The sequence below is a fragment of the Pogona vitticeps genome, chromosome 4 (genome assembly GCF_051106095.1).
Source record: "Pogona vitticeps strain Pit_001003342236 chromosome 4, PviZW2.1, whole genome shotgun sequence".
NCBI lineage: Eukaryota > Metazoa > Chordata > Lepidosauria > Squamata > Agamidae > Pogona > Pogona vitticeps.
Genome location: NC_135786.1, coordinates 195,890,952 through 195,905,716, shown reverse-complemented (window position 1 = coordinate 195,905,716; position 14,765 = coordinate 195,890,952). Strand labels below are relative to the sequence as shown.

The following is a 14,765-nucleotide window of genomic DNA, read 5'->3' as shown; positions in this document are numbered from 1 at the left end:
TTCTTCTGAACAGGGGTTCCTTTGTGCTGGAAGGGAGCTTGGAGTAGGGTTTTTCCTATGCAACTCAACACAATGTGAGCAGCTGAAACAGGGTTTCTGTTTCTCCCTCATATGCCTTCATGCATGGTGGTTTCACCAGTAGACAAGAGTTTTTAAGATGGGCAAAATACGCAATACAAATTACATTTCTCAGTTTATGGTCAGCCAGTGGAATTGCTAAGACAGTGTCTACTTAATTGTGACATTTCCTTCTGAAATAACAAGTCTGAATTTTGAACATTGAACTGAACTTAAATGCTAATCAGTGAAGAGTCCTTCCTCACCTCACAAGTGATTGAGGCCCCAGAAACCAAATGGTCAAATGTGTGGCAGTCCTTTTTACAGTTCTGACATTTTGTGAAAATATAATTCAATAATGAGAGCACACACACATGCCCACACATATACACACACAGAATTATCTCCACTTGAGGTTGAGTGCTAACTAATTGTTTCTTCTTTCTGCAGAGACTAAATACCAACACATCATGTACAACACTGTACCTACGATCTCCTCAACAAACCTATCGCACACATCTGGAGAATGGGTTGGGACTATGAACATGGATATATATTTTCTTCCAAGTATCATATGCTTACTTCTGGCACCTGTCTCAGGTCCTCTTTGGATGTCCTTCTACGTTTACGTGTCTGCTTTTATTGTCCTGCTCTATGACATGATTATGGCGACTATTAAGTTACAGAGAGATTACTCTACAACTTGCATACTAATTTTGGCTTACCTTTGGGACATCTTTGGAAGAATATGGCATGGTAAGAAATGGCGCTTTACTTGTTTCTGCCATTAGCTGTGCAAACAGCTACGTATTTTCTAAAATAACTGAGAGTTGATATGAGTTAGTGGAATTTGCAACTAAAAGAGTATTGATCTGCATAGCTGATATGTACAACTGAGACCAAAAGTCATTGGGATACTTGAATGTTGTTGTTGTTGTTGTTTTCCAGTGATAGGCTGTGCTTTTGTATTCTGCTTCTTGCTGCTGATTAGGCTTCATTTGAGAATTTTGAGAACAAACATAAGATCAAGCTGGAAGAAACATTCAATATTCTTTTTCATGAGGTGTTTTCTCCAGTGGAGGAAGATGTCTGTTCGTCATAGTATGTGATTTTCTCCACTCTCATATCTTGCATTTAGCATACTTTGCTTTGTTTCTGGTCAATGAAATATAAATGTGAGTTAAATTTGTAACTGTGATTGCTGTGGCTTTTATCTTTGTGGAAATCCAATTGTGGGATGAAAAAGAGATTAATAACAGATAATATGTATTCATCTTAACAATTAAGGCTCTGTGATTTAGTGGTTCCCAGGTTTGGGAGATGGACAGGATACCTCTTCTGGATGGAGACATACTCTCTCTGAAAGAACAGATGTGTAGTTTGGGGGTACTCCTAGATACATCTTTGTTATTGAAGGCACAAATGAGCTCAGTGGCTTGGAATGCCTAGGAGGGGATTCAACTTCTCTATCAGCTGCAACCATTCCTGGACAGGGATAACATAGCTGCAGTAGTCTATGCCCAGATAACCTCCCAGTTAGACTGCTTACCTCAGTAGACATACTTATCTTGGGAGGTGGTGAGCACTCCAACACTGGAGGCATTCAAGACAAACTTGGACACCCATCAGTCAGACTTATTTTGATTTGGATTCCTGCACTGAGCAGGGGGTTGGATCCAATGGCCTTATTGGCCTCTGCCAACTGAATGATTCTATGATTGCAATGCACTGTAAGTGTGGCTACCCTGGAAGATGATATGGATGCTGTAGCAAGTGCAGCGTGTAGCAGCTAGATAGCTAACAGAAACTGTCCTGAGGATGTGCACTGGCTACCAATATACTTCTGGTCTGAGTTTGAGGTGTTGACAATGATTCTAAATCCCTAAACAGCGTGGGATTTTGATATTTGAAGGATAGTTTCTCCCAATATAAACCTGCCATTTCACTGAGGTCTGCTGGGGAGTCCCTCCTCTATGTCCCACCATTGAGAACAATTCATTATGTGGACACAAGGGACAGCTTCCTGCCAAAGCATCCCAAACTCTGGAATGCCCTCCCCCCTGGTAGCTCAATTGGTGTCAAAGGTCTCCATAAAACTGAATTGACTCCATAGCATGTAATTATTATTATTATTATTATTATTAACCACACCTGATGTTTTCTTCTTGGTTACACCATACAAATATAAACAAATTCCACATATGGATAAATGTATTTAGAAGTTTCAAGATGAATTTGATAATGACAAATAAGCAATAATTCAAGGAACAAGCACCTTGCAGGTCTTCAGAAAGTATCTGCCTGGATCAGTGATTGCCAAACTTGAGCTAAAATTCCCAGAAGCCTTCTCCACTAGCTGTGCTGGCCAGGATTTCTGAGGCTTGTAGTGCAAAAACACCTGTGAATCCAGGGTTGAGAACCACTGGCCTAGATCTTGCTACAAAAAGTTGTTCACATGTAGATTTTTAAAAATCTAATTATTTTTCCAATTGTTATTGTTGTTTAGTCGTTAAGTCATGTCCAACACTTTGTGACTCTTTCCAATTAACGAATGCATAAATATTCTCTTATATTTTGGGGAAACATAAATCTGAGGATGTATTTGTGCAATTGCTGATTCAATCTTTTAAAAACTTCACAACTCTGTGGTTGATGAATGCAAGATACTGCTACATTGTCCATGATTCAAAATGCCAGGAAACGATCCAACATTGCCCTACAGTATTTTGCTTGCATTACCAGCAGGACAATGAATGTTTAGTTTTCTGTAGAAACGGCCAGAATGAATGTTGACACCACCAATGTAGGCAGTCAAGATGTTCTATAGCTGGGCTTTCTAAACTTCAGCCTGCAGGCCACATCTGGCCCGCATTGCTGTTTTGTCAGGCCAGTTTCCTTCAGTCCGTGTGCAGGTGGGTGGGTGGAGGTGCGTGCATGCAGACATCTGTCCTTGCGTTCAGCCAGTGTGGGTGGGGGGCAGGTGGGGTGTGTGCAGCCGCACATGCATGCGCGCGTGCATGCACGCACGCACACACACACATTCCTGTTCCTTCGGCGCTCAAAAACTTTGAAAATATCCAGTGTGGCCCTAACTGTAAAATGTTTGGAGACCATCTCTTCTATAGGATCCCTCAGAGTGGTATTGACCTACCAGATGGGCGGGATACAAATCAAATCAATAAATAAATAAATATTGCACTCACTGCCATTTACGGAGACTTCTGTGTATCCGTAATCTCAAAATTAAAATGAACTGTAGAAACTGTTCAAAACAATCTAATATGTACTGCCTTTATTAATGATAGTCAAATAACTGGTTTCAGTCCAAGCTTCTTATAATGATATATGGCATGCATACAAATAGTTCTGATCAGATTCCTCATCTTCTAGAGCCTTGTGGCACAGTGGTTAAATTGCTGTACTGCAGCCAAAACTGTGCTCACGACCCAGGGTTCAATCCCAGATAGCAGCTCAAGGTTGACTCAGCCTCCTATCCTTCTGAGTTTGGTTAAATGAGTACCCAGCTCACAGGGGGGGGGGGCAATGTGTAGCCTGCATAATTAACTTGTAAACCGCCCAGAGAGTGCTTGAAGCACTATGGGGCGGTATATAAGCAGTATGCTTTGCTTTTTGCTTTCTGCTGTCCACATGTTTTGAATTGCAATTTTCATCATCCCCAGACTACATTGCTATTGACTATCCTAGATGGGGCTTATTAAGGTTAAAGTAATCCAACACTCTTATGAATACTAGTTCAAAGAATGTTGTTCACTTTAATGGTGGAATGTTCTATAATAAGGGAAAGTAAAGGGAAGTGTCTCTGTGCTGTGTGCTAATTTGCTTTGGTTTAATCTCTGTTCCTTTTCTAGAACTTTCTTTTCTCCTTTCTTCCCATGCAAAATCAGTTTCTTGGCTACATCTTCCTGTGTTCAGTTTTTAATGTAATAAACATCCTTCTTCTCATGCCTTTCCACACTGCAGTCCTATTACTAAAACCCCTGTTTTGATTCATTATCTTATTCTTACTTTTTTAAAAAAAAATCATAATACCTTTATCAGATTTGTGTATTCCCTTTCCTATAAGCACTTGGACACCAAGAAAGTTAAAAATAAGAAAAAAAGAAAACCTAAGTAGTGTAAGAGATGAATAATCCAAAATTGCAATAGTGTTTACAGTATTTAAAATATTAGATTTAGGAAAACGTTCTGGGCAGCAGTAACAAACTATCCTGTTGCATAGTTATGCAAAAGGCAGAGCATTTAGAGGTGAGTTGCTGTAAGTTAGGAAATCTCTGCAGGCATTACCTGTTGTATGCTGAGTTGTACCACTCAGTGTGTGACAGATACCGCTTACAGATATTTCTTATAGCAATTCACTGCTAAAAGTTATGCCTTATAACTGTGCAACAGAATTTCAACCACAATCTGCGAGGCCACCCCATAACTATAGTATCCATCTTATCTAGACTCAGCTTCACTTTACTAGCCTCATCTGTTTCATAACATGGTTCTATTCTGCTCTGTATTCAAACAGGTTATGAAATACATGGCATAGAAAACCTGCCAGAAGGGCCTGGTCTTCTTATTTATTACCACGCTGCACTTCCTTTAGACTATATTTTCTTTCTATCAAGACTGTTTCTGCAGAAGAAGATACACTGTCGCACAGTGGTTGATCGCTTTGCCTTTAAATTGCCAGGTAATTCAGTTATATTCCATTTATTTCTCTCTTTTCCTCCTAGGAAACTCCTAAGAAGTTTCAATGACACAGCTTCTGTTTTTTCTGTCCTCACAGCAACTCTCTGAGGTAGGGCATGCTGAACGAATCCCAGGCTAAGTTTCATGACTGACTGGAGATTTAAAGCTGGATGCCCTCATCCTCAGAGTGTCACAGTCTAACCATTGGCTTTCGTAGTGCACCATTTGATTATGAACCGTTCTTCCCCATTTTGAGCACTGTTCCATAATTAGCCAGTCTCCGAGAATTGCTGTGGTTTTCAAGGTCTCCCAACAGGAAAGCAAATCTCTGGAAAAGTATGCTGAAAGAAGAAAATACTTCAATTTTGTAAGTGAGATGGCTTTAAAACCTAGTCGCCTATCCTGACCCATTTCCAGCTGATGCTCTCACTCAGCACAAAGATAATGCATCTGTGCAACACTAGCACAACAAACTTTCAAGGATGGAAGGGAATTCCAAAAGGGACATTACAGCTAAGAAAGCTCTCCCTTTCTCCCCCTCTCTCTGATCACCACTGACGTCCCCACAGCCAAAGATCAAATATCAGATCCTGGAAAGGATGTCTGAGTCCCCCAGGAGTCAGAGATTAACAGATCTACTGGGCAAAGATCAGAAGTCAATATTCATTTGGGCCATACTCCTTTCAGGGCTTTAAAAGTAACCATCAGCCCTGGAAACTATTTTAAAAAATTAATCAGAATTAAAATTAATCAGAACTGAAGGAATACTAGGAAGATGTGTGTTCCCCCCCCCCCACTAGTCCTCACTGTGCTTTAGAAGCGTTTTTGGAGCTGATATTAGTAAACATCCTTCAAAGAGAGTCACTTATGCTAAGGCTTTATAGTGCAATGAAGTTGGGAAATTTAGCCATTTATTCTTAACAAATATTATTTATGAAATTTCACCCCATTTTATAACACCCAAAGGCCCTCAATGGTTTACAGTGCAGACTTTACACAGTTAAATCCAACAAAACAAAACCTACCATGTCTTTTAAAAACAACAACCCTGATTAGAAAGACGGGAGTAATTATTTAAAATCAAAGGTGTTGTGAAGGATAGCTTTCTGAGAGTAATTGTCTGAAAAGCCTATTACTCTCTCTTGAAAGAGACTACTGTAGTGCCCTTCTGCTTTTTTTACATGGAAATAGACAGGGATAATATGTCTGAAGAAGAATGTAAAACTAACCAGTCTGGCCCCCACAGATAATAGGACACCTTCACCTGCTGTCAGCATACTGTAATGCACACTAATACAATGTGTTGCAAGCACAAAACATAGAAATATATGGGAGGCCGAAGCAAATACAAACATAGAAGAACACGCCCAGTCAACAACTAAACTGCAGAATCCTGTCTGCAAACTACACTTAGGGATTTGAAGAGTATTCTCTCAGGGATGAAAGAGCAAATCCATAGGCAGGCAGGCAGGTAGGAAAGCAGAAAAACCTGCTCTACCAATTCAAGTGCAATTGTGAAACAACCTGGGAGTTAATTTTCTAAATATTCTTATTGCTGTTCGTTGTGTGATGCAAATAAGCTATTCTATACCAAGGCTCCAAGATATTAATACCCTTCTTCAAGAATTGTTCTCAGCATTTAAAACAATTAGGTATTCTAGAAGGCTCCAAGTCACCCCTGAATTTCAAATCCTAACACAGAAGACAGGTAGCTTTACCAACATGCAACCGACAACGGAGCAGTGCTTTCATTGGGAACACCTAAGCTGTGGACTTATGTACGCAATCATTGATGAGATCACTCCAAAATGTATTCATGAATACCTGGTAATACTATCAGAAACTAGAACAAGTTAACATTACCTCAGTGTAATCGATGTAGTGTTTTAATTAGAACTTAATAACTGTTTGGCTAGATTCAAACTGAAAACAACGTATAGAGATTTAACAGAAATTATATCTTACTATAACATGTCTCTGACATATCGCCACTATAATGCTGTTTGATAGAAAGAAAGATGTGGGCTTTTACTTACCTAAAGATAATCTGACTAGCACTGGTGAAGGGATGGAGTCTTTGGGATTGCTAAAAAAATACCCTTGAGGGCTATATGTACTTGTGGCAGCCTATAATCCAATCAGAATGTGCAATTGACTCCAAAACATTGTGGTAACTCTGCCTTAGACTATGAGCTGCTCTTGCTAGACCCAATTCCTGATGAGCTCAGTGGGGCTTAGTATGAAATAGACAATATATATTACTGCATTGTGTCTATTTTCCAAAACTATTTCCCCAGCCCCTGGGTCAAAAAACTGAAAATGTTTAAATAATGGACCATAAACAGATGCAGAAACAATACTGTAGGTCTTGATTATAAGAGCCTAACTCAGTGGGTCAATTCTCCTTCCAGGCCAAAAGTGTGTTTTCAAAAAATATTCAGATTAATACAGATAACCCTATTGTACATAACAAAACACTTTTCAGCATCAAAAATTAATCTGTATATGTTTTTTAAAAAATGTTCTGTATGAATTTTTAAAAACAGTCTTCACGTACACTTTGAGAATTTATATGTACATAGGAGTGTGTGATGTGGCATAAAGTCAGTTCTAACTTAGAGCAACGCTAGTAGGCTTTTGAAGGTATGAGAGGGATTTAAGAGTGGTTTTACCAGTGCCACCCTCAATGGCAATTTGAATCCAAGCCTCTTGATTTCTAGTCTGGCACTTCATCAACTACACTATTCTGGCTCTCTGAAACTTTCTAGAATTTAATAACTTTTATTCAATGTTCAACAATGTACATGGTCAATCAGTCTGTCAATATGCTTATCTAGATCTTAATGATTTTGTTTCTAAGGGCTGAAGATATATATAGGATTATTTCACATCTTTTTGTGTTTTGTATTATAATTAGTTTTGCTTCTTTCTCATGTTTTGAGAGAATGTCTTATTATTTCATTCAGTACTTTTATTCAGAAAGTTTATAAGGAATTCTTGTTAGAGTTAAGTAAAGAAGAATATTTCTTCAATATATAATGCCATACTGTTTACTGATCATACTAATTTACTGCTTTCCCACAGGCCTTAAAAGACTTTTACTACAATTGCTTATGATGACTGGTACAAAGGACGATTGTCTTTCTGTTCTGAAGGAAGGTCATTTGTTGGCTATCTCACCAGGAGGAACACGAGAAGCCCTCTTTAGTGATGAAACCTATAAAATTCTATGGGGCAAACGTACAGGTTTTGCACAGCTTGCCATAGATGCAAAAGTGGTGAGTAACAGTAAATGGAATTACAGTATATATTTCATATTATGAAAAATCATCAATTTAAAGAACATACTGCCCTGAATCAAACTGGTAGTTTTGACTAGAAGAGACACATTGTTTTTATGAATGTGTGGACTCACCATTCAGGAATGGACTCATTATGTCCACTGTTACTAGCATGAACAATTGGATTTAGTCCATTACGATTTTGCATTGGAGTGACATTTTCACTAATATACAGTATTTTGTTTTGGTTTGTTGTTAAACTATTTTAGCCAAAGTTGCCCTCTAAATCTAATAAAATGTACGGGGTGGTGGCAAATAATTTCCATTGGCAAATAATCTTGCAGGCCATTTTAATACTATCCGAATGGTACGTCTGCCACATTCTTATAAATTCATCCCATGATAATCTGGTAATATCTATATACAGGAAACGGCACAGAACATAATTACTCCTCGTTGCCTAATCCTGACCAGGGAGAATGTTTATAATGTTTCCTCATATCCATAGATTTTTTTTTTTTGTTTACAAATGTCACCAGTAACGTTGCTAGGCTTTACCCAGATTTTAAGCCCGCCTCCAAGGGCCTATTAGTAGGCCTGGATTCCCAGCTTTCTCCATTCTGCCTGCAGTTAGTCACTAGGTCTTGTAGATGCCAAGATATGAGACATAATATTCAGTTACTATCGTTCCCAATTGTTTTGTGAGGAAAGAGCCTGTGATTACCTTTCAGTGTTTTACCATCCAGTGAAATCTGTTACTTTTGCAGTGCTTTAAGGATTTAAAATGGTAGAATAGTCCATCATCAAACAACTGCAGGATAAATGTAGCTATCTAGATGAAGACTAATTTGTTTGCAGAGCATTAGGTGTGGTTCATAGAACTGCCAGAAAACAGTGCATAGAAAAGAATACAACCATAGGAATGACTGTGGAGGAGGGATGGAGCAAAGTAGCCCTACAAAGCCAGGCATAAACCTCAAATACCATCATAAAACATACATACATACATACATACATACATACATACATACATACATACATACATACATACATACATACATACATACATACATACATACATACATACATACATACATACATACATACATATATTTTGCCTCGAGGCAAAATCCGGAGCTGGAGTCCTGAAGGCAGCATGTGTCGTTCTGCCAACTCCTGCAACATTGCTGGAATGAGTTGTATTGGCTCTTGCCTTTCCATTGGACCATTTCAGTGATGTGGAGAGGGGAGATCTGCTGCATGGGTAATAGCCTATCCTCCATATTACCTTACCCGGGCTTCATGCTCTGGAGAGGACACTCCTCGATTCAGAGCATGTTATCATAGTCTCTCGAGACTGAAGGATGCCTATGCCTATGTATGTATGTATGTATGTATGTATGTATGTATGTATGTATGTATGTATGTATGTATGTATGTATGTATGTATGTATGTATGTATGTATGTATGTATGTTTTATGATGGTATTTGAGGTTTATGCCTGGCTTTGTTGGGCTACTTTACTCCATCCCTCCTCCACAGTCATTCCTATGGTTTCCCTTGTTATCCCCCTAAGAAGCAGAGTACAGTAATTGTTCAATTTGCTGCTACCCTGAAATGGCTCATTTATTCTCATAGATATGTGTGCGTGGGAGGCCCATGGACTAGGGCAGGGGCACTTCCCTCCAACATTTTGTGTGTATTCCCCATTCCAATAATGAGCCATCCCTGAAATCTATATGTGTTTGGGGTGTATTTTTTACCACTAGTAAAAAAAAGTACTATATCGTGGAAATGCAACAGTGACATGACAAGACTGTCATGAGAAGTCCCCTTGTGACAATTTCTTTTATGTATCTATTTCTACTCCTTCAGGAATATGCATAACCATTTGTTTCTATCCATTGATTTCCACAACATCCTGGTAAAGTGTCACTGATTAGCAGTGGCTGGCCAGAGATCAAGCAGGAAGCTCTATGACTCAGGGTGGATCTGAACCTTTGCCTTCAGGTCCAGCACTCTAATCATTACACTATACTGTCTGTCTCAGATCAGAGCTTAGCATATATACAATACCAAGGATAAAATGTATATTGATATTTTACTCATGTTCTTACATTCCATTTTTTTCTTAGCCAATAATCCCCATGTTTACACAGAACGTGCGTGAGGGATACAGAACACTTGGAAAAATAAGTAAGAGGTTTTCATATTTTTTAAAAATAATTCCTAACAGTATTTTTTTTAAAAAAAGTTTGCTACATATAGTAGAATAGTTGGATGACTTTTTCTTTTCTTTTCAGCATTATGACTTTATACAGTGTACAAATAGTCTACTAGACAAAAAATGCAAATGCATTCATAATCTATCTTCAGGTCATTTTAACCTAGAAAACAGATTCCTAGGATTTTATTGAATGTAATGTGCTTTCAGAAAATGAGTCTTTTGTATTGTTTATTGGACCTGTGAACCCCCTGTGATTGAAGGTATATGATGTAAATTGGTCAATTACTGTATTTTTCCATGTATAAGATGCCACCATTTATAAGAAACCCCCCACCACCACTTTTCTAACCCAAAATTGAGAAATCTAAGTGGGGCTTAGCAAGTGGAGGGGAAAGCAAGGATCAAAGCCCTGCAGGATCACTTTGATCCCTGCTTTCCCCTCCACTTATTTTTGTTCTCTCCTCAGCTTACATCCGTGAATAAGACAACCCTGCATTTTTAGTCTAAAGATTTTAGACAAACATATAGTCTTATACATGGAAAAATAACAAAAGAGTGGGGAGGGAATGACTGAATAGGTTTGAAGAACTGCACTCTTCCAAATAGCATAGTGTGCTTGATATGATAGTTGCCTATCAGGCTCACAAAAAATGAAGTGCACTTCTAAGGCACATGCCTCGGAGGCCTTCCCCTTGTTAAAGCTCTGCAGTTGCATTCCTGTCATGTTTTTGGGTTCCCTTATAGACAACTAATTGGCCAGTGTGTGGCAGCAGAATGCTGGACATGCACTTACAAGTTCAGAACTCTTTCTGTGGATACAATTTCATTTTATAACCTTATTTGTTTAAATATGAACTTCAGCATTCTCTTGGATATGTTAAAATGTTGCCTAACCTTAATCTTATACAGAAATGTTGGAAAAGCTGTATGAATATGTTCGATGGCCAGTGGTTTTATTTTATGGTGGGTTGCCGGTCAAATGGCAGACGTATCTCGGAGATCCCATTCCATATGTTCCAGGTATAACTGCTGAAGACCTGGCCCAAAAGGTAAGCTGATACAGCTCTAAGGGTACAAATCCCTTAGTCAGTATTTTTCAGAGTTTATTTTTGCCAGTAACATGATAGTGAAATAGTCTGAAGTTGAATTATGAAGATGCATGAATCAGGTTTTTTAAAGCTATCAAAATTTATTTGCAAACTCAGTAATGAGGAAGATCTAATACAGAATGTGAGACAGGAGTCTGGAAAAAAAGAAAGCAAAAATATTTGTTGCAAACTGGATATATAGCATCAACTAATCTTTTCAGTCTATGCCCTGTGATATACAGCATAATCCATAAACTGACCACTTGTGAGTACTACTGACTTTTGTGAGAAAGATTTGGGTTCTGCTTCAGACAAAAAACTTTTAACCTAACTCTCTCAATGGAATTAACATATTTTAAGAATCCTAAATAACAGCCTCCTTTTACACCCATATCCTTGCCCACTTTTTTGAGAACAGTTAGTACTTTACACTGGAAGATTAAAAAACAACACCAATCAAGTCGTCTTCTTCTTTTTTCCATGAGAAGAATGGGAGAGGGGGGAGAGATCCTTTCCCTTTGTTTCAGGAAACACTCCTCTTACTTCTGCAAAAGTGTAGCATTCAAGACATAAAACATTTCTCCTTTCCCTCCTCCCAACTCATTCTTCATAGGGTAAAGGATTAGTCACTTCTCTCCCTTCCCCTTGGGATCTTTCAGTGCAATAGCACAGCACATATTGCTTCCATTTTTTGCGAAGGAATACCAACAAAGTACATGGCAGCATCCCAAGAGCATACAGAGATCACAGACCGCATCATATGTTCTATTGTTGCTGTTTTAAAAGCACTACACCGGTTGTTGACATGACAGCCCTCCTTTTTATTCCCCTGATTGTTACTTCTTTTGCTGCTTTAAAATCAGGATCAACACGTTTGGGCATATTGAATAGGAAACATCCTTCAAAATACAGGAAGCTTGAACTTGGCTTTTCTTATCTTAACAGACAAAGGCCGCTTTACAGAATTTAATAGACAAACACCAAAAACGACCTGGAAGCATGGGAGAAGCTCTGCTGGAGCGATTTCACAGCCACAGGAAGAATGACTAATTACACTGAATATGATAGGATATTAGCATGCAGCGTTATTGTGCCCTACTGAAGGAGTGGGCAGGAGGTAACTTGGAACTTAATAACAGACCTGTGTGATTTCATATCAATCAGAAAGCATTTCTGATTTCAGTTTTTTAACAATGGCAACAACAACACTTGTCTCAGTAAAACTACTGGTATTAAAAAAAAAGGAAGAGAGAGATGAGCATAAACACATAAACCTATGTGAAAGGTTCTGTTCAGAATTCATTAATTCAGAGCAGAGATGAGCACACCTTGCTTTGTGGCACATCATCTCAAGTTGTCAGTGCCTTCCCCTTCCCCCAGCCATCTCCGGCCAGCTCCCACATTCACCAGCCAGCATGCGATGGTCACCTCCTGCTCTTCACGTAATCATCCAGTAATAGCAGGAGTATGGACTTCCTTTCTCCGCCTCCTCCAGCAGCTGCCCACGCAAAGGCAGTGCTGCAGGAATCCCTGCCCTGCCGCTTCATCTGAGTGGGCAGTTGCTGGAGAAGGAAACGAGAAGGGAAGCTCTGCTCATGCTGTAGCACCACATGGCTTGTGACACTGCAGCACATGTGCCCATCTCTAATTCAGAGTGTATGTCCTTTGTCCAGTTTTGGCTAGTGGTTCTCTAGTTTTAATAAAAAGTACATTCCAGAAGCCTGAAGTATGCCAACCTTGATTTGTTATAATACTGATGCTTTTATAGCCTTAACTTGAATTAATTTAAAATTATACATTAGATATGATCTTTATTTTATGCTACCGTGATGCTTTTGAAAAGTTATATAAAGGTTTATGAATATTTCAATGCTAATTGTTCTTACTTATGAATATAATTATTTTCCTGTGTTTAGAAATGTATCAACTATCCTGTTAGCTTACTAGAATATTATTTAAATAAATCTGTTGTTGATTATGATTACAATAGCATGTGGTCTTCTGTTGAAAATAAGATCAGCAATATAGGGCACAATTGTTTCTTCTGAACTATTTAAAATCTGTTATCCAAATTGATTGCCAATTTTTCAGCCAGAATTACAAATAATTTTTTCTTTCATCAGCCTTGATCTCAGTACCTATCATACCCTGTTAACAGTTCTGCCCTTCTTTGGCAGATCACGATTTTCTGTTTTGTTCAAATTAACATGCTGTCAATCTAGCTAGTTTCATTTATATACCACCAAACCATGGTTTAGTATTATCTTCGAACTGTCTACCACACTAATTCTCTTTTTGAGCCTGGCTGTAAAAATTAATGTTGCAGATTTAGAATGTTGGCTATGCTGGTGAGGATGTGGGGAGTGATTCATCTGCTTCAGAGGAGGATGAAGACTGACAATGGGCATAACTGATTGAAGGGAAATGGTTTACTTTTTGGAGCTGGGGAAAATTAGAACATTTACTGGCCATAGCTTTCAACATTTGAAATTCTGATTCAGTAGAAAACTTAACACTTTTAGATTTGTATGTGAATTAATGAGTGCTATTGAAAAGTCTCTCTTCTTTTGTACATCATCATAGAAGTCACAGTTCTGGGCATTTTTTTTCAGAATGAGTAGTGGAATGTTGTTCAAAGGGGCATTTTGAGGCTGGTTGTATTGCTCACTTAAAGTTCGATGGGAATGGTGAATTTTGTTGGACTGCTCTACTCTGAAGTCACCATTCTTGGCAAAAAAAAAAAAAAAATGCCCAGAACTGTGACTTCTGAATAGAACAGCCCAGTGATATTCACCTGCTCCATTGAACTGGAGGCGACCAGCCACAAAATGTCCCAGGTAACAATATTCCAGTATCATTTCCAGGTAGAAAATCAATATTGTGAAAAACAGTCTAGAACTGTGACTTCCAAGTAGGGCAGCCCAACAAAACTCACAATTCCCATCTGACTCAAGGCGACCAATGTAACCAGCTCTAAATCACCCTCAGGAACACATCTCAGAATTCATGCCAGGCAGAAAATACATCTTGCCAAAAAAAGAAAGGAAAAAAAAATGGGGGGAAATTGCCCAGAACAATGACTCCCAAGTAGGGCAGCCAATGATATTCACCTGCCCCAATCCATCTGGAGGGGACTGATGCAGCCTCAAGTCTACCCTAGTACCATTTCTGCGCAGAAAAAAAAAATCAATATTGTTAAAAAACAGTCCAGAACTGTGACTTCCAAGCAGGAGAGCCCAACAAAATTCACCATTCACCATTCCCATCTGACTCAAGATGACTGATGTAAGCAGGCCTAAAACACCCTTAGGAACAACATTCCAGAACCTACTCCAGGCAGAAAATCAATATTGCAAAAAACAGTCCAAAACAGTGGCTTCTGAACAGGGCAGCCCAACAAAATTCACACACAC

At 38.7% G+C, this 14,765-nt stretch overlaps 1 protein-coding gene across 1 annotated transcript; it reads left to right on the top strand.

The window, feature by feature from the left end:
- The first annotated feature begins 722 nt into the window (after positions 1–722).
- Positions 723–14,557, top strand: LOC110080234 (DGAT1/2-independent enzyme synthesizing storage lipids-like). The gene is made up of 6 exons (XM_072998931.2): positions 723–813; positions 4,592–4,756; positions 7,840–8,033; positions 10,173–10,233; positions 11,174–11,313; positions 12,298–14,557. Exons 1-6 carry the CDS (start codon positions 723–725, stop codon positions 12,400–12,402), a joined length of 756 nt encoding a protein of 251 aa, XP_072855032.2. The 3' UTR covers positions 12,403–14,557.
- The last annotated feature ends 208 nt before the right edge of the window (positions 14,558–14,765 follow it).